Here is a 19,213-nt window from a genome sequence, read left to right as displayed (position 1 = left end):
TGGACTGATAGATTCTTCTATTCTCTAAAGTAATTTTTTAAAGCTTATGAAAAGATAGTTAATGTTTTGGACAAAGAAATGTTGTTCTTGGCCCTTTGAAAAGCGCCAATCTTTTAGGTCAAAGTTATATTCAATTGGACTGAGAGATCCTTTTTTTCAGTGTAGGACGAAGAGCAGTAACAGAGTAATGTGAACCGCATCTTTGTATCTCTATTCATCATCAAGAAACCCTGTAAAACACACTGAAATGGGACAACGTTCTGAAAATAATACTTGAAAAAAATAACAAATATCAAAATCCAAAATTCAAAAAACTGCTGTTTAAACTTTTTAAACACTCATTATTTTAGTTCTCTTCTCGACTGGGCTGGATTTATTTTCACTGTGCCATCCGCACCCTATCACTTCCTAACGTCTCCGGAAAATCAAACTTCGAATTACGTCATTAGCCGGCGCTGTACTACGCTCCGCTTTGACCGAAGTTTTAATGTATTGAAGGGTCCCCGGCGCCTCCGTCTATTTTAGTTTAACCACCTCTCTCTCAGATGCCTTTTAGGCATCTCTTTTGCTCTCACTCTCTCCCTATTTAGTTAATCGATCTATAAGATTTGAAGGCGTTCGAGGATTAAATATTACATCAGGCCTTTGACAGTCTGAAATATTAAAGGAAATTACAGGAATCAATTGACAATCCATAATGTTTTTTAAAACATTGGCATTTTTTACGTTTTTTATTTACATATAATTTTTCAGAGAATAAAAAAATAACGTACTTTTTTTATTTACTTACTTCTCTCTCTCTCTCTCTCTCTCTCTCTCTCTCTCTATATATTTATTAAAAAAAATTATATTTGCACTATGTGCGCATATGAATTAATAGCTTTTTTTGTTTTCCTGTTATTACCGATTCTGAACCTAGAACCCTGCAGCGCATGCGCAAATGAAATAATGCCTTCATATTTCCTTCTGCGCATACGCATCACAGTTCTAGGACGGTTCAGAATCGGTAATAACAGGAAAACGAAAAAAGCTAATAGCTCTTAGTAAGAAGTGAAACTTCTTACTAACAGCTATTAATTCGAATTATTTGAAAGACATGTTTGAAAAAGTAATAAATTAAAAAATTAATCAATAATTTGAGTCACTTTCACAAAATTTGTATTAAAATGTCCGTCTGTCCGTCTGAAGACTCCATTCGGTACTCCAACCGCATGCCGAGTTTGGTTCCAATAGGCCCACAAATAAGAAAAATCCTGATGATTTCGCCCATTTAGAGGCATCGCGGCATCGGTTCGAAACGTCAAGGGTGTCATCCTGTAGCCCGTCCCCAATTATTCCGAAAACGAAACACATTTTTCTTCAATATCAAATGCTTAGTCCTACCCTGATAAAGATGTAAACGAAACGCCGTATCCAAATTTGCAGGGTGGGACTGTGTACACCGTCGCTCACATAGCCTACCCACCAAATTTGGTCGCGATCGGACGACATCAACTTTTGACGTTTCTTACGTCAAAACTATCACAGTGACACATGTCGTACACGGACAAGTTGGCCTTGGTCGAATCTATCGACAAACCAAATTTCATTATACGATTTTTTCGCCATTGATGATGGGGTTTCATAGTGCACGAAACGTCGTCAAAATCTACAGTCCGAGTTTCAGCCCCCTAGCTCACATAGGGCCCGAGTTATGACGCTCCAAAGACTCATCCCAACTTCCTCATTGGCTCGCCACTTTTTCGATCATTATCGCTTTTCGTGACGCTATCCCGTGTGTCACGGCCTTGAATTTTTACTACAGGAGCACGTAAAAAAGTTTCACTTCAATAAAAGTTCTGTAAATTATCGATTACACTGGTCTGCAATGAAATCCTCCTTTAAAAATTTTTGTCATAAATATGACGATTCAAATGTTCCGAATCTATCCCTGTTGGCCGATTTTTTCCATCACGTCTAGATTCTTCAATATTTTTTTAGACTTGGAAAAAATTGAATATTCTCAATACCTATCGAATATTTGTGCTGATTTAAAAGTCGTCGCTATACCTACTGAATTACAAGGAGGATACACAAAGTTTTGCTGTTTTCTTTGTGAGTGAAATACAGAATAAAAACTTGGCCACTAAGAAAAAGTTTAATTCCTGGGCTCAAAAATGTATCTCAGAAACCTTTAGTGCCAAGTGAGAACATTTTTCTGCCACCACTTCACGTAAAGTTGGGACTCATGAAAAACTTTGTGAAAGCTATGAATAAAGATGGTACAGATTTTCAATATCTAAAAACAAAATTTCTTCGAATCGGTGACGCAAAATTCAAGGAAGAAATTTTTGTCCGCAGATACGTGAACTAATGAATGATAATGATAAAGCTTTTGATTTGAAGTTGAGCAAAGCAGAAAAAAAGAGCTATGGTGGCGTTTGTGGAAGTAGGTCATAGTTTTCTTGGGAATACAAAGGGTGACAACTACCGACAAATCATTCGGGAGCTTCTTTCTGCTTATAAAGCTTTAGGATGTAATATGTCACTCAAGATTAATTTTTTGGATTCACAGTTAGATTTCTTTAATGAAAATCTTGGAGCCGTATCAAATGAGCATGGTAAAAGGTTTCATCAGGATATAATGCAGGCTGCAAAACGCTACAGTGGGAAATGGTTAGCAGCAATGCTTGCTGATTTTTGTTGGTCAATTCGCCAAAAAGCTCCAATGGAAACGATTAAAAGGAAAAAAACTACAAAATAACAAATCTTATCACCATATAATGAGATAACTGACCGATATTTATTCATTTTGTGAGTATAATTTAGGATTATTCACTGTAAACCTTAGACCGTAATATTTTCTGATTTCCATATGATAATTGATACTTTAATAATATCGATTTTTAATTAAATAAATATTATATCGAAAATCTATGTATGGTACTTATTTGTTATTTGTATGTCAATTTTGTCCGTGTTGAGAGCACAAAATATGATGAATTCATGCATGAAAACAAGAAGGAGAAAGAAAAACATTTTTTTGCAGACCAGTATTACATATTACAATGTGTTTTTTTTATTACAGATGGTTTTCTCTTACGAAGCCGGCGTTAATCTTCAACCCTATCAATGACCATATCAGCACCATCTGCTGCGCTTCCACCACCATCGACATCCTCCGGCCATATCTCTTTGTCACGATGATACGAGATCACGATTCGGCCTCGCCTTTCGCCGACTATCAGAACACATATCTGCGCCGGATATCGCCTCCAGGTAAGAGACAAAGCCGCCCGCCGAGGGTGGGGGTGAAATTGATTTTGGGCCGCTGCGAACTACTCCGATACGGACGGTAAATTACATTATCAATTAAGAAAAGCGATGCCGGAGTGCCGAGAGAAATGCCATAGAGCAGTGATGGCGAATCTTTTGACCTCTTTGTTTCAAAATTTTAAAAAATCGAAACATAATTTTGGAGTGTCACACATCACAAAAGTAGAGACTAAGAAAAGATAAGAATCTGTTGTTTCTGTCAACAATCCCGTACATTTCGATCCATATGTTTTGAAATGGACGACACACACACACACACTACTGCTACTTACATTTCATTTATCAATCAATTTTCGTTTTTAGTATTGAAAATACTTCTGGCCGCGTTTATATGGGACCCATCTTCGAAAAAACGACATGCTCGAGCCAACATGGGTTCGATAACCTGCCTGTCAACACGTCGATAGTTTAGCCGGCGTTAGGAAAATGTAATAGGGCAAGGACATTCGAAGGCCGAAATGAGGTAGAGGTCGTAAATAAAATGATCCATAATGTTAAAATACGATTGGAAGTTTTAAAAGTGTTGAAAATTAATTAAAATCTGTTAGGTTTAAGATATTGGTGGGTACTTTTTGAGTTTTAAGTCAAGTGTGTAGGTGAGAGAAATATTATGTGATTTATTCGATTGTATAAGCCGTGAAGCTAATAGGGTGTGTGTTATATTTCATGAATATTTTATTTTATTTTATTCGTCTCCGACGATAGGTACTGTTAAATAAAACAACCAAAAATAAAAGTAAGAAGTGTTGCGTATGTTAAAATAAACCGAAAAACCTGTTTCTTCGAAATTAGTGATACCAGAATTACAAACAAGGGTTATCTTTAATAAAACAAGTGAAAAATAAAAAAGTAAGTACCTACTTAGTGAAGTAGTGGAGCTTTTTTACTACTCGTATATGTATAATAATAGAGTATAGGTGCAGTGCGTTTTTTTATCGCGGGTCATAAGATTTTACGTGCCAAATTTTCAGTCCCATCTTAAAGCTTCTTCTATTGCAGTGATAGGGCGGAAATTTATAACAGGTTTAGGAAAACTACCATCTCAGCAAAAAGATTTTTTTGAAATTTTTAAAATCTTTTTTTTTGATAGAAAATTTATATTTTTTTTTTTTACCCTGTAATCGTTGTCTATTTACTTTAAAACATTTAGAGGCAACGTAATGTCTTAGTCTATGTCAAAAAATAATAATTTTGATTTGTCTATGGGACCTAATGTTATTGCTCTTCTGTGACGCAAACTGATGGCAATTTCTATATATTTCTGGAACAACAATTAATTAATTATTATTATTTTGTTTGAGTTAGTGATAAATTAGTATGACATTAAGTTCTCTGTACGTGTTCTAAAAAACATTACAGGGTGTAAAAATTTATATACTTTCTATCATAAAGTTGAAGTAGGAATATATCGGCTTCCATAAAAACACATAAATTCGCTAGTCAAACTTATTAAATTTACCTGTACATTATTTATTTCTGTTAAAGATGAAAATGTGAATGAGCAACAAATCCAAACACAAACTAACCAATTATACAGAGTATAACAAAAGTCTGGAACGCATTGAATATCTGACGAATTACCCATCCAATTTTTAAAAAAATTGATTCAAGTTCGAAATGACGACGGATTGTGTGAGTAATATCCCCGACAGCGACGCCGACGTTACCAAGTCTACAGTTTTTCAGCGGCGCACAGAGGGCCAGCGGACCCTATTTTATGGAAAAATTATTTTGCTCATAGATATTATTTAGTATTATTTATTATGAATTAGTGTTAAAATCACAAAATCAATTCAAAATATGAAAAAATTAACAATTATTAGCCCATAGGAAATGGTTTATACAGGGTGTTACAATATTAACGCACTTATGTAAAAACATATTTTCGCAGATTCAGGTTAAAGGCACACCTTAACTAGTGTCCAAAAACGTATGAGCCTAGAAGCATCAAAAATGAGAAAATTTTTATTATACAGGGTATCCCAAAAGTAAGAAAGTAATCAACTTTTTATAAAACTAGTTTTTTCTTAAAAATCGTTTTTTAAGACTTTTGAGGCAATTGATTAAAAATATGATAACAGCTGTACCTTAATTTTATTTGTAATTATTTTGGAAATACAATATTTTATCAACTTACGTTGTAACTTCTAGGAGCTATACATTCCTGACGCACTATTGCCGGACTGTGGGACTGTGTATCCACCAGAACAATACCACACAGGGTGATGGCAGTTTGGGACATATTTTTTTTGCGCGACATAAAAGTATAAAGACCACCTAAGCTAATGACATGTATAAAAAAAATAAGATATTACTACATTTCTTTTAAAATCGTTCATAAATTTAAAAGTTTTTTTTTTGAAAATATATTTTAACAAAACAACCCTAATACAACGTTTTGCAAGGTTTTGCAACGTTTTGCAATTTGCAATTGAAACTTTGCAACGTTTTGTTTTTGTTTTGTGATGCTCCAAAGCCTACTTGTTGTAAATTGATAATAAGATTTATAACATAATAATATATTTTTTTCGGATATATTTAATGTTTTCAGTGACACAGTGGCTCTCACTTATAGACCGAGGAATGGTGTCAGATTTTGGGACACGATTATAGGCATGCAGGCCGGATATGCCTTTTAGAGGATAGTATTATACGTATCAGTGGCGGATACAGAGTGGGGGCCCATGGCGCCAAGGCCCCTTCTAAAAAATAAAAACTATCTAAAAAATAAAAACTAACCTTCTAAACTATAAATTGGGTTAAATATTAGGCTTTTGCCGCGTATTAATTTTTATTTGGGACCCCCCTAAAATAAATTCCTGGATCCGCCCCTGATACGTACAGCCTTGTTAGTAATGTATGAATCAAAGTGTTATCATGATTGTGTTCTTCATATTAAAACTGAATCGTCATTGTTGTTCGAAAAATATGTCTTTGATAGACTTTATCTGGCTATCCTGTGTTTTGTAATGAAATTCAAACTAAAAAATCCTGACAAACCATAGGCATACCATTTATGTGAACTTGTGTTTGAATAAGGGAATATTTCGCGTTTTTAAACAGGTTGCCAATGAAGAGTTTCCAGGAATTTTGATTTTGAATTTCATTAAAAATCAAAATTCCTGGTCGGATTATAATCGTATTAAATACATAATTTTCGAAAAATGAAGGATCGTTTGTTAATATGAAGAACAAATGATAACTCTTTGATTCATGCATTATTAACACAAGAATGTATGTATGTATAATATTATCCCCTAAAAAGCATACTGCCTCAAATCGTGGCCCAAAATCTGTCACTATCCGTCGGTCGGTCTGTTAGATAAAAAAAACACCATTTATTGTTTAAATGTTAATGTTTGCGAATACTTCGAAAATTATAAAGTTTAAATAAAAGTATGTTTAATAAAAAGTAGAGTTTTTCTCAGAATCCAAATATCGAATAAAACCCAGAGCGTTTCATAACAAAAACAAAAGTTGCTATTAGATTCTCAAAAACTGTAGACCTGGCAACGTCAATATCTCTAATGGATCCGCCGTAATTTCGAACTTAATCTAACCAATTTTTTAAAAAATTATATGAGCAATTCGTCAGATATTCGATGAGTTCCAGACTTTTGATATAAACAGTATATTATCACACATTACATAGAAAAAATTAATTGTTTATAATAAAATTCGCAAACTCAATACACACCGAGTCCGTTTCTTATTGAGATTATGATAAACAAAAAATGCAAGGAAAAGATTTGTGATAAGAAACAATTTAGCTATATACCGAATTGTGCATAGTTGCATAGTACGGGCGTATTGCTATGTAGGCACCTACTTATTTTACCCACTACAAGCAGGAATATAATTAAATTTTGATTACTAAAAATTAAAAAAGTAATGTTATCGGAGATGTTATGTTAAAACTCAATGCATCAAATTAGAAAACATCATTGTTTTAATTGAACAATAAAGGTCGCTGCTTATATTAATTTCAACAATTTTAGCTGATTTAACCCATTTGCCCAAACTGTAAGCTGTAAACTTTGCTATAAGGTGATATTTAATCCAAATAAACTGTGGTGTTATGCAAGTCCATATTTCGGTGGTGTTTACTATAATAAACTGATTTATTTATTATTAAGTATACAGGCTGATTCACGGTCGGTGCTAGGTTAGACGTTTATGGAAAACGGGATGCAGGATTTTTCTGAAATTTTGTCGTCATAGATTTTCCTACGTGTTCTATCGATCTAAAATACTTTCAGCATTGCGACGTTGCCGCTTATATCAAAAAGTCCTAGCGAAAACTATATGTAAAAAATAACTCAAAATTTTTAGTGAGGATGAAGTCAATAACACACATTGTCAGGCTAATAAAACTACTTTTTCAAATTTGTAAGTTTGACTAAGTCAATTGGCAAAAACAACATCCTCTGCACAAAAGGCCTTAAGGCTAGCATCATATGACATTGGAATACAAAGAAATTTCCTTTATATAATATTAAAATACATATCCAACGACATTACTTTTTTTAAAACAAAAAAAATAAAATTTACTAAGACAATTTCTACATTGTTGTTTTTGACTGAGTCACTGTTTGATTAAATAGTGACTGAGTAAAAAAGTAATGTCGTTGGATATGTATATTAATATTTTATAAAGGAAATTTCTTTGTATTCCAATGTCATATGATGCTAGTTTTAAGGCCTTTTTGTGCAGAGGATGTCGTTTTTGCTAATTGACTCAGTCAAACTTACAAATTTGAAAAAGTAGTTTTATTAGCCTGTGTGGTGATTATTGACTTTAGTTTTTTTCTTAACTTTGTCAGTCACGACTAAACCTGCTATTTTTTTAGTATTGAAACTACTTCTGGCCGCGTTTATATGGGACCCATCTTTGAAAAAACGACATGCTAGAGGCGACATGGAGTTCAATAACCTGCCTAATCAACTTGTCAACACGTAAGTCGATAGCTGAATAGACCAAGGTCGTCCTAGGGCCGAAATGAGGTCTTATTAGTGTGAGCCAACTATTTTATGGATATGGATGATTAGTCTGGGAAAGCCGATATTATTATAAAAAGAATATGCGTCAAGGCATGCATGGGTTGTTAGGTACAGTGGGACTATTTTAATCTAACTCTTTCCGTATGAAAAGCAGAGGGAACATTATACGTGAAAGAGCGGAATAACATAAATAATAAATTTAGACTAATGCAATATTTTTTTCTTGGCGCGTAGGATAATGCGCACAATGGATGCATTAAAGGGAATGATTAATTAAATCATTAAGTTCCAAAACATATAATAATTCGGGTCTCATCGGATCTGCTGATATATTTTGATAAAATTTAGGCTATTAGGACCTATATTTTTTATATGATACTAATTTTTTAATTAACAACTTAGGACAAAGAAAAAGCTTGCATGGTTTCCACCGTCAACAGTAAAAACAAATGAATTCAAGGCGGTGCCAAATATTTATTGGGATAAGTTTTTATCGTTTAAATATTGTTGTAAATAATAATTATCATTTAATTAGTGCTAACTTATTAAATTTTATAACATGGCGAAATTTCAACAAAATCAGCCAACAACAAAATCTTTGAGATATTAATAGGTCTATTAGAAAACACCTTGACACCCCTGTATCTTGAAAATTATACATTTCCGGGCACATGTTTATATGAACTTTTTACCTTAAAAACATTCAAAGGATCACCTCCTGAAGTTTGGCCAGATACTTAATTAACATCCTGTATTTAAAATGGCTATCTAGTGATTTAGTAAGCTTTGTTTATTTTAATAGGCAAAAATTCATTTCATAAAAAAATAAACAAACCCATAATACAAATACTATACACCAATTAATTAATTTTAATTGTATCTAAAGGCACTTTAATAATTGAAAATGGACAGAAGCACTTAAAAATAACTTCATAGAGTATATCAAATATGCTAAAAATAATAATTCCAATAAAAAACACAAATGGCACATTAAAATCTGCATTATCTGAAATCAAACTATAGCTAAACGGCTAATAAAATAATAGAGACAAGACGCCGACATCTATAACAAGATGAGCAGTTTTTAATAATTATTCCGAGTTATTATTACATACTTGTTTTACAATTATTGTAATACAATAGCATTCCTTCAAATAAATTTTGATTTAAGTATTGTTAATATAGTCATATTAATGATTATAGCCCGTACGATTTCTAAAATAAATAATCAAGAGTGTTTTTATCAGAATTATTGTATGATTAAGTAGAAATAGTTAATATTTAGTAACTTCGTAAGTGTTATATTTTAATATAATTATGAATTTAATAATTAAATAATTATCTTAAGTTTAAATTGTGGTAAACTTGTATGAGTTTCAATCATTTATATTTAAAATCTTAGGGAAGGCAATATAGATTTTAGGCAGGAGAACTCAAGAGAACGACTGTGCAATTAGTAATTAAGACTACAATTTTTTTTTTTACTTGCCATTTTCTTTCTCGTTCACGTTGCATCGTTGACTCTTCGTTGTGTCACACACAATCTGAATTTCGGATATGATGCAGAACTGATAAATTGGACCAAATATATTAATTGCAGAGAATCAAAGACATGTTTTTGTTAACTTTGCAAACATTTAAGGCATGCAATAATTTTAAAAAATTTTGACATGAGATTACTTTATAATTCTTGGAAGTCTTGGATGATAAAGATTTGAATTATTATGGGTCTGTTTTGTTTAAGAAGCTAACAAATAATTTCAAAAACTAAACTATCAAAATATAATGGTAACAAATTTTTAAAATCATGCATAGGTATAATGTTCTATATTAATTGGGCATACTGAATGTAAACTAGGTATAGTTGCTGTAATCGATAATATATTTTGTTGCTTTTTCATATCACACAACATTTTCATCATAATCAAAACTGTCAATACCGCTACTCATATTATGGGCACCTATGACTTAAATATCATAATGATGTTTAAAAATACATAGGTATACTTACTATGAGTAGTGGTTGTGACGGATTTTACTAGGTATGATGAAAAGAAGCTGCAAACTAAATTATCGTCGAACTATATTTTAATTTGCTGCCGAAGTTTCGGAATACAGTTCGACCACTTCTATATATATATATATATATATATATATATATATATATATATATATATATATATATATATATATATATATATATATATATATATATATATATATATATATATATATATATATATATATATATATATATATATATATATACATACCTCACATTTCTATAGTGTCGTGACCGTGATCGTGACCATTCATGAATCCGTACACGTTCATCTCCATCATTAATATTTTTCTTACTAAATTCTTCACTTTTATAAAAAGCCAACACGATAAAAGTCAAATATCAAAATTATTTAAGGTTGCGAACGGTTCATTTGTTCACTATACCTATTTGGAATATATTTGCGAATGGCAATTAGCGATACGTTAGACTGCCGGAGTGCTGACGTCACGAATGTCAAATTGCTTTCCAAACAAGCTTTAGTTCTTTTATATTTCTATTGAGCTCTTCCAAATGACGTCATAAGTTAATATAAAATGTAAAAAACAGGTGATTGCTGACCACCGCCGACTTTTGTGTCTGGTATTTTCAATACGCCTATGATGGTTGCGCATGTTGCAAAATCTGTGAATTTTTATTTATTTGACTTTCTATCACAGGGCTGCAAAAACAAATCAGAATAAATCACGGCGTTTTTGTTATAAAAAGATGATAGACTTCTTACCTATTAACTTCCTGCCATGTTGTTGAAGTGATTACTGGTTTAATAATACACATAAAATGTTACGTATGTCTGCTTTCAGAACTAAATTATTAATTATTATTATACAGGGGAGTCTTTAAAAAGTGCAGATATTTTCAGGGCTGGTAGATCTCGATACAAGAAACATATTTTCTCTTTACCGTTTTTCAAACAAGTCCAAAATAATCGAGTTATTTTACTTTGAAAATTAAAAAAAAATATTTTTTGCTTAAATTTTCAAAATCACTGGATCTTTTTTTTGGTTTTCTTTATTGTAAATTTAATCTACTACCTATGTTGGCATATTATCGAGAAATTATGTTTCTTGACTAAAAACTAAATAAAATCTAATTTTTTTTTTTAAATTCTAATTTTTCAAGATTTCTTTTTCGCGAAAAAAACTCATAATCGTGTTTCTGTGGTCGAAATATACTACCCCTAAAAATATTTGCATCTATTTAAGACTCACCCTGTATATACCGGGTGCGTCTCAAAAGTGGCTCACCCCTATAATTTTTTTTTCAGATAAAACAACGAGATTTGGGATGTTAGTGTACGACATAAATTAGGATTGACTGACATATTCAATTGTTCTCCGTCACTTCCAGTTTCACCGAAAATGACTACATCTTTTGATTTTTAAATGGCCATCCTTGGTATTCTTTACTTTATTCTATAGAAAATGACACTCTGAATAGAATGACATATCATATGTCAACTTTTGACATTTTCGCATATGGTTTATTTGAAATTGTAACGTGCGGTTCATAACGACAATTTGACTCGAAATACACTTACAAAAATACACGAAATACACACTCGAAATACACATTGGTATCAAATTATTCGTAAAAATGCTTTTTCTAAATATGCTAATGAGCCACCCGCGTTCCATTTGAAAAAATTGAGATATGATTAAAAATACGATTTGGGCATCTTTTAACCGGCCAGGACAAGATACCAAAAACATTAGACGATCAAATCTATGTTTTCAAGGCTCCTTGATTAGAAATTAGTGTTTTTAACACAGCCATGGCACTCTAGATTGAAATTTAAAATACAATTTGTTTTTGAGCGAATATGTCAAAAGTTGACATATGATATGTTGTAGTTATTTCCGGTGAAACAGGAACTGACCAAAAACAATTGAATACGTCAATCAATCCTAATTTATGTCATATACTAACATACCAAACCTCATTTTTTTATCTGAAAAAATAAAGAATGTTATAGGGCCATTTTTGAAACGCACCCAGTATAATAGCTCTAAAAGCCTAAAAGGATCATGGCCCGATTGGTTATATTTCTCCAATTATTTCTGTCCTTCGCCTTTATTCTCCACTCATCAACTCTTATCCTTCTCAGGTCCTCTTCATCATCCCTTTTCCATCAGGTTCTCGGTCTACCCCTCCTTCTCTACCCCTCCTTCTTTACCCCTCCTTCTCGTCTCGTTATCATTCTAGGAACTCTTGTTTTAGCTATTCATTCCCAGCCATTGTATCCCAGCTATTTTAGTCTTGTGCTCTTGCTACTCCCGTTATACTTGGTGCTCGATATAATTGCTTTAATTCTTCATTTGTTCTTCTGATCCACATGTTGTCTATCTTCTTTCCTCAAAAAATCTTCCTCAGTATTTTCCTAACCCAGATTTCTAGCCTCGAATTTTCTGTTGCATTGAACGTCCATGTTTCATATGCCTACAGTACTATTGGTCGTATCATTGTTTGGTACATTCTGATTTTCAAACTTTTAGGGATGTTCTTGTTCTTAATTTGTTACATTTGGTTTCCTTATAAATACGGTTCCTAGATTTGTGAATGAATGTACTTCTTCAAACTTGCATCGTTTCCCTCTCTCAGGATATATTTGCAGACATCTTCTCTTCTCAAAATCTCTGTCTCAACACTCCATAAACGTTATTCTTGTCATTAACAGTTTTCTTCTCATTAAACACTAACCCTAATTTTTGCGCTTGATCTTGTGTTTTTCTAGTATCTTTTGCTACGATAACTAAATCATCTGCTAAGGATTGGTGTCTTTTTGTATACAGAAGGCCCTCTCTGTTGATAGGCCCGTATCTCTTATAACTTTTTCTAATACTACACTAAACAGTACTGGAGATAGTGGATGTCTTAATGTCTTAATCTGTCCCTGATTATACATTTTTACGTTGTTTTCTTGTTTACTTTGAGTTCGTTCGTCTTTTGGAGTGTCAAGTTGAGTTTTAGATGATTATTAAGGTTACAAAATGCCCTGTTAGTAGAACCAAACTCTCTGCCTTTGCTTAGGAGGTCTGATAAAAATGTTGGCTAATGCTCTATTATGAACTTTTTCGTCTGTCTCTGCCCTGGTGAATTTTCCCAGCATTCTAGAGATTTGTTGGCTGCTCACTGTTTTGTGGCCATTCTATAGTGACTACTAATCCCACACTAGCATAGAATTCATATCTGTGGAATTTACAATTGCCTTTAGCGCTACTTCGCTGTCCGTGAAGATAGCAACTGCATGAGCATGTTCTTTCCTGCCTTACTAGTTCTTTTTTCTACGACTAACTTATCTTATACTCTTTTTATTTAATCTTCTTCTAGTCGACTAGATATCCGGAGCACACAAAAATAAATCAAGTATTATTCCCTATCTTTATTAATCTACGTCCAGATTCACAGAAACCAGCATTTTTTTTTATCTAAGACAAGTACAAATCGCCTTAAATGTTCCTTCTGTTGTTCCTCCATTGTACCCAATATATTAAACGGTCTTATTCCTTTTGCAAACGATCAAAAGCCATATCTGAGTGCGGTTATCGCTTGCAGGTAGCAGCGAGAAGCAGCTATAGAAACTTGAATTGATTTTATCGCCGCGGAGAGTAAATTGCATTATCAATTAAGGAAACAAGGCCCCGAGGAAATGGAAAATGTATTTGTTGTGGAAAATAAACCCTCCGGAAATTCGAACTGATTTAGTATTGTTCAATTATTATCGGCGATACGTATAAAGCGTTTTTGGGAGGTCTATTTTTACAAGGGTTGTCACAAGCCAGGTTGTTACAAGAAACTGTCATACTTAATAATATTTGACATTAGTTCTCAAGTTAGCATTTATAGATGTATAAAATGAGAATATATCAAGTCTGGAAATTACAAAATTTTCGTTTTACAGCATTTTAATTCTTCAATTTATGTACATTGTGTATTACGATTATTGCTTAAAATTGAAGGAAGAATTGAAACATACAATAATATACAGGAGCAAAATAAAAACACTAAATCACCACAATACACCAAAACACTTTTACTTTTACACTGAACGCGCGTTTCGCTAACCATGTTAGCATCATCAGCAGATGATAAACTCAACAAACAAAGAAACACCAGAACACCTCCTGAGCATTAGCGTAACTAGCAATTTATCCTGGGGTGGGCCTGGGGCGGGCCTGAGGTGGGCCTGGGGTGGGCCTGAGGTGGGCCTGGGGTGGGCCTGAAGTGGGCCTGGGGTGGGCCAGGGTTGGGCCTGGGGGGGGCCTGGGGTTGAACCTAGGGGGGCATAGGGCTATTGTTTTTTTTTAAATGAAAAATAATTTACAAACATATTTTTTGAATAAAATGTTTTCATGCCTTCCCGGCACCCCTGTAGTTACGCCAATGCTCCTGAGTGCGCCAAGACGACAACCTTTCGTGCCATAAACTTTGGTACGACTGATATCGAAGATAGAGAACTAGCCTCTGTGAAGCCGTCTCAGGTAATGGCTTTTGTCAAAGCCTTGAGACTGTATGATGAGTTATAACTCAAGAAAGGGGTGAACACACAATAGATCTGTAAGGTCGCGGCGATTAACTTCTTTCCCATACATTCTACATTCTATAAAGTTCGAAAAGACAAGTTATTTTATTTATTTATCAGTTTTTGACAAATTAAATTTAAAGTTGACTCAATGTTATAAAATTATAAAAAAAGATATAGAAACTAATTCTGAGAGAAAGTTTTTTCAAGAGTATTGGTTAAAAAGCGGATATTTCTTCTAAAGATAGAAAGGAAATGGTTGTACAGGGTGTCCCACTAAGAATAGCTCCCGGCTGTATCTCGGAAAGTATTAGTCGTAGAGCTTGCGGAAAAAAAAATATTTATAACTAAAGAGGCTATGAGAAATTGCTGGAAATTATTTTCAAGTTTATAGAACGGCCGCTAGAGGGCGCAACTGTTTGGAGGGCGCAAGAAAATTGAGTTTTTACACCATTTTGTCTAGATAACTAGTACTATAAATAATAGCTTCATAACCTTCTGAAAATTTTGAATATTTTTTGTTAGAACCATTTTCCCCTATCTGCGAAAATAAAGTGATGGGGAAAGGTTCGATCTGTTTTTATTTAAATATTAATAACTTTGGACTGTATAAACGGAATCCAACAAGCGAGGGCTCGTTTAAAAGAGTGTTTCTTACTCTATATTATACCGTATAAACAATAATAATAAGCTTTTGAATGTAGACCCTAGGGGACGCTAAACAAACATTGCGCGTTTTTTCAAAAAAATTAAATGCGATAGTATATATAATTTTAGCTGATGATAAAGAGTAATAAAAGTTTAAAAAGTCGCATCTTGATATCATCTTTCAAACCAAAAATATTAGCAAATTTATAATAAATACGAAAAAATAAGCCTTTAATTACTTTATTTTTATAATACGGTTACAGTAGCTCTCTTGAGTATCACCATTCTAATAAAAAATAAGATAAAAACGATTAGTTTATTCTAAAATCGACAATATACCAGAATACCATAAGACTAGGTGTATTAATATCTAATAATTAAGATATCAACGACAATGAATGAAACGACGCGCGACGCCTCAGTGAAGTCATGGTAGCCTTTGGAAAAAAGTTGCTTTTGACGTACATAATAGTTTAAACGTCAAAGTGTTATTAGATCAACATTTTGATAGTCTTAGCAGCGTTTTTTTCTCCTTTGAAGAAAGGTATTTTTAGAAAAGCAATCAAAAGATAAAAAACCACTGCTGAGACTATCAAAATGTTGATATAATAATATTTTGACGTTTAAACTATCCCTTTAAAAGCAACTGTTTCCAAAGCCTACCGTGATTTCACTGAGGCGTCGTTTCTTGTTCACTGTCATTGATATCTTAATTATTAGATTTTAATACACCTAGTATTATAGTATTCTGGTTTAACATTGTCGATTTTTTGAATAAAATAATCTGTTTTATCTTATTTTTTATTAGAATGGTCATAATCAAGAGGGCTACTGTAACCGTGTTATAAAAATAATATAATTAAAGGCTTATTTTCTCGTATTTATTATAATTTTGCTAATATCTTTGGTTTAGGGGATATCAAGATGCTGACTTTTTAAGCTTTTTTTACTCTTTACCATCAGCTAAAATTATATGTACTATCGCATTTAACCTTTTTGAAAAGACGCGCAATGTTTGTTAAATTGTAACACCGCGGCCCTAGCGTTTACATTCAAAAGCTTATTATTATCGGTAAAAAAAGAAAAAAAAGTAAGAAACACTCTTTAAACGACCCCTCGCTTGTTGGATTCCGTTTATCCAGTCCGAAGTTATTAATATGTATTTAAATAAAAACAGATCGAACCTTCCCCTACCACTTTATTTTTGACAGATAGGGGAAAATGGTTCTAACAAAAAATATTTAAAATTTTCTGAAGATTATGAAGCTATTATTTATAGTACTAGATATCTAGGCAAAATTGTGTAAAAACTCAATTTTCTTATTTTTTATAACAGTTGCGCCCTCTAGTGGCCGTTCCATAAACTTGAAAATAATTTCCAGCAATTTCTCATAGCCTCTTTAGTTATAAAAATTTTTGCCGCAAGCTATACGACTAATACTTTCCGTGATACAGCCGAGAGCTCTTCTTAGTGGGACACCCTGTACTTAATTTTGCAAGTCATAGGATTTTATCCACAAAAGTCTATGCTATTTTTTCACTACAATATTCTATAATAAAAAAAAATCTATTAAAATATTCAAAAAGTAATATTAAAAAATGTAATTACACAACACATTTTTTCCGTTCTAATGCAACCGAATCTTATCTATTCCCACATTAACTTTACCCACAACCAACGTACTGAGCGAATAAGTTTTATTCATTATACCGCAGCGGGCGAATTGCCAACTGCCATAATCTGGCCCCCGATTCTCGTTAAGTTCCGGATTGGTTCTGGAGCACCTCGCTTATTTGTTCCATTGTCCTGGAACGATTCTTCGCAGATTACGTTGTTACCTCTTTGATAAGCTTGCGTTCGCCTTTTCCCGTTAAACAATTGACGTTTTTCTGATTTTCATCTCTCGAAAAAGCGCTCGGGAAATTCTCATTTCTCTTCAAGGGTAACTACTTGTCGAAAAACTAATTTAATTATTTTTACTTTTTCCAATCAAATGTATTCTAGTATCTATCTAGTATTTTCCATAAAATAAAAGTTTTTTATAAAATGTTCATTTCCAAAATGCAGTTTGATCGAAAAAAAACGGCCTCAAAGATATAATGGGAATGATAATTTTGGCGAGGTCAATCTCTAGCTGTCATTTACTATAAAATAACATACAAAACTTTTCTAGACACACAAATCTATTTCTAATTTTTTTTCTCGAATTTTAAGCTACACCATTATCATTTTTACTCAATATAAAGATAAATTATAATCTTCTTAATAAACTTGCAGTAAGAGCAATTATTAAAAAAAATTGGCGCCGGGCGGCACGTATAGCCGCCCGTACTAAGATATGTTACCAAAAAATTGGTAGGCAGTTCTTATAGTTTCAAAGTAAAGGAATTTTTCCAATTTTGGTCCGCGGTTATTTCCTCTATCCGCCACCTGGGGTCGCGTCCGATGGGAGTTTGGAGTTCTCCACACGGATTTTTTTTTTGTTTTTTGGCTTTATTCCAAAAACTACGGCTTCGACACACTTTGATATTATCTTAAGTTTTGTTTAAAATATATTTCCGTACATAACAGTGAAAACCGCGTTTTGCTAGCTGGTTTGTTTCTGAGTTTATAATTTTTTAAACAATATTTCATATTTTTTTATCTCAAAAACTCCGACTTTGATTTTGATGTTATTACAAATTTTGTTGCAAATATTATTCCTAATCAAAAATTGGAAACCGCGTTTCGCTAGCTACTGTAATTTTGGAGTTACGATTTTTAAAAATTTTTAACCCCCTCCCATAACCCCTTAACAACCCCCCCACCACCACCAAAAACTAATGGCCAGATTCTCGGCTGCCACAGTATTTTTGTGCCAAATTTGGTTAAAATCGGTTTAGCGGTTTTTGAGTTATTGTGTTACAGACGGAGAGACAGACAGACACCATGAAAATATTTTGTATCTAGGTCATTTATGACCCAAAAACAGGGTTGTTAAGTAGTTTATGAAGCAAAAAACTACGCCAAAAACTAAGCGTAGTTTTTTGTATTAACTACGTTTTAAAATTTTAAAAACTACCTTCAAAAACTACACAAAAACTACACAAAAACTACGTTAAAAACTACCTACAAAAATATAGTACATTTAGACCTTAAACAAAAATCAAGCCAAATTCTTGTCACGGAAGTATGAAGTTATATTATATTTGTATAAGTTAAACATCAGAAAAAAAGACAATTTTTTTTCAACAAAAATATATTTTCTACGAAATACAAAGTAACATTGAACACAAAATAAACTATAAATTCTTATGGAAAAATTCTCCATAGACATTCTCCAGGAGAATATATGATTTGTTACATCTAAAGGCACAACTTCATAATTCCCCTCTTCCTAGACGGTATGGAGCAAGGTACGGAGACATCGACGTCTTCCAAGAATTTTTAACTACTAAGTATCAAAAATATCACATAATAAGGAACAAATTCACAAAATATAGATTTTTTATTTCTTTAAATTGATCAACAAACAAAGTTCTTAGGTTATGTTTTTACTGTTATTTAAAAAAAACTACATTAATTACAAAAACTACACATTCACTACTCGACATTTAAAAAACTACTTGTGACATGTAGTAAATATAGTTTATTAATTACTACGTGTAGTAATGGTCGGCTAATA

At 32.7% G+C, this 19,213-nt stretch overlaps 1 protein-coding gene across 1 annotated transcript in view; it reads left to right on the top strand.

Moving 5' to 3' along the window:
• Positions 1-3,076: 3,076 nt before the first annotated feature.
• LOC115881539 (TWiK family of potassium channels protein 7-like) overlaps positions 3,077-19,213 on the top strand; it is a 165,094-nt gene continuing 148,957 nt past the window's right edge. The window contains exon 1 of the mRNA XM_030899075.1: positions 3,077-3,258. Within this exon, the coding sequence (XP_030754935.1) occupies positions 3,183-3,258 (76 nt within the window). The 5' untranslated portion in view covers positions 3,077-3,182. The remainder of the gene's footprint in view (positions 3,259-19,213) is intronic.

Source organism: Sitophilus oryzae, unplaced genomic scaffold, assembly GCF_002938485.1.
Source record: "Sitophilus oryzae breed Bouriz unplaced genomic scaffold, Soryzae_2.0 scaffold_172_pilon_pilon, whole genome shotgun sequence".
Classification (NCBI taxonomy): Eukaryota; Metazoa; Arthropoda; class Insecta; order Coleoptera; family Curculionidae; genus Sitophilus; species Sitophilus oryzae.
The sequence above is the reverse complement of the archived record's forward strand: the minus strand, read 5'-3'. Positions and strand labels throughout refer to the sequence as shown.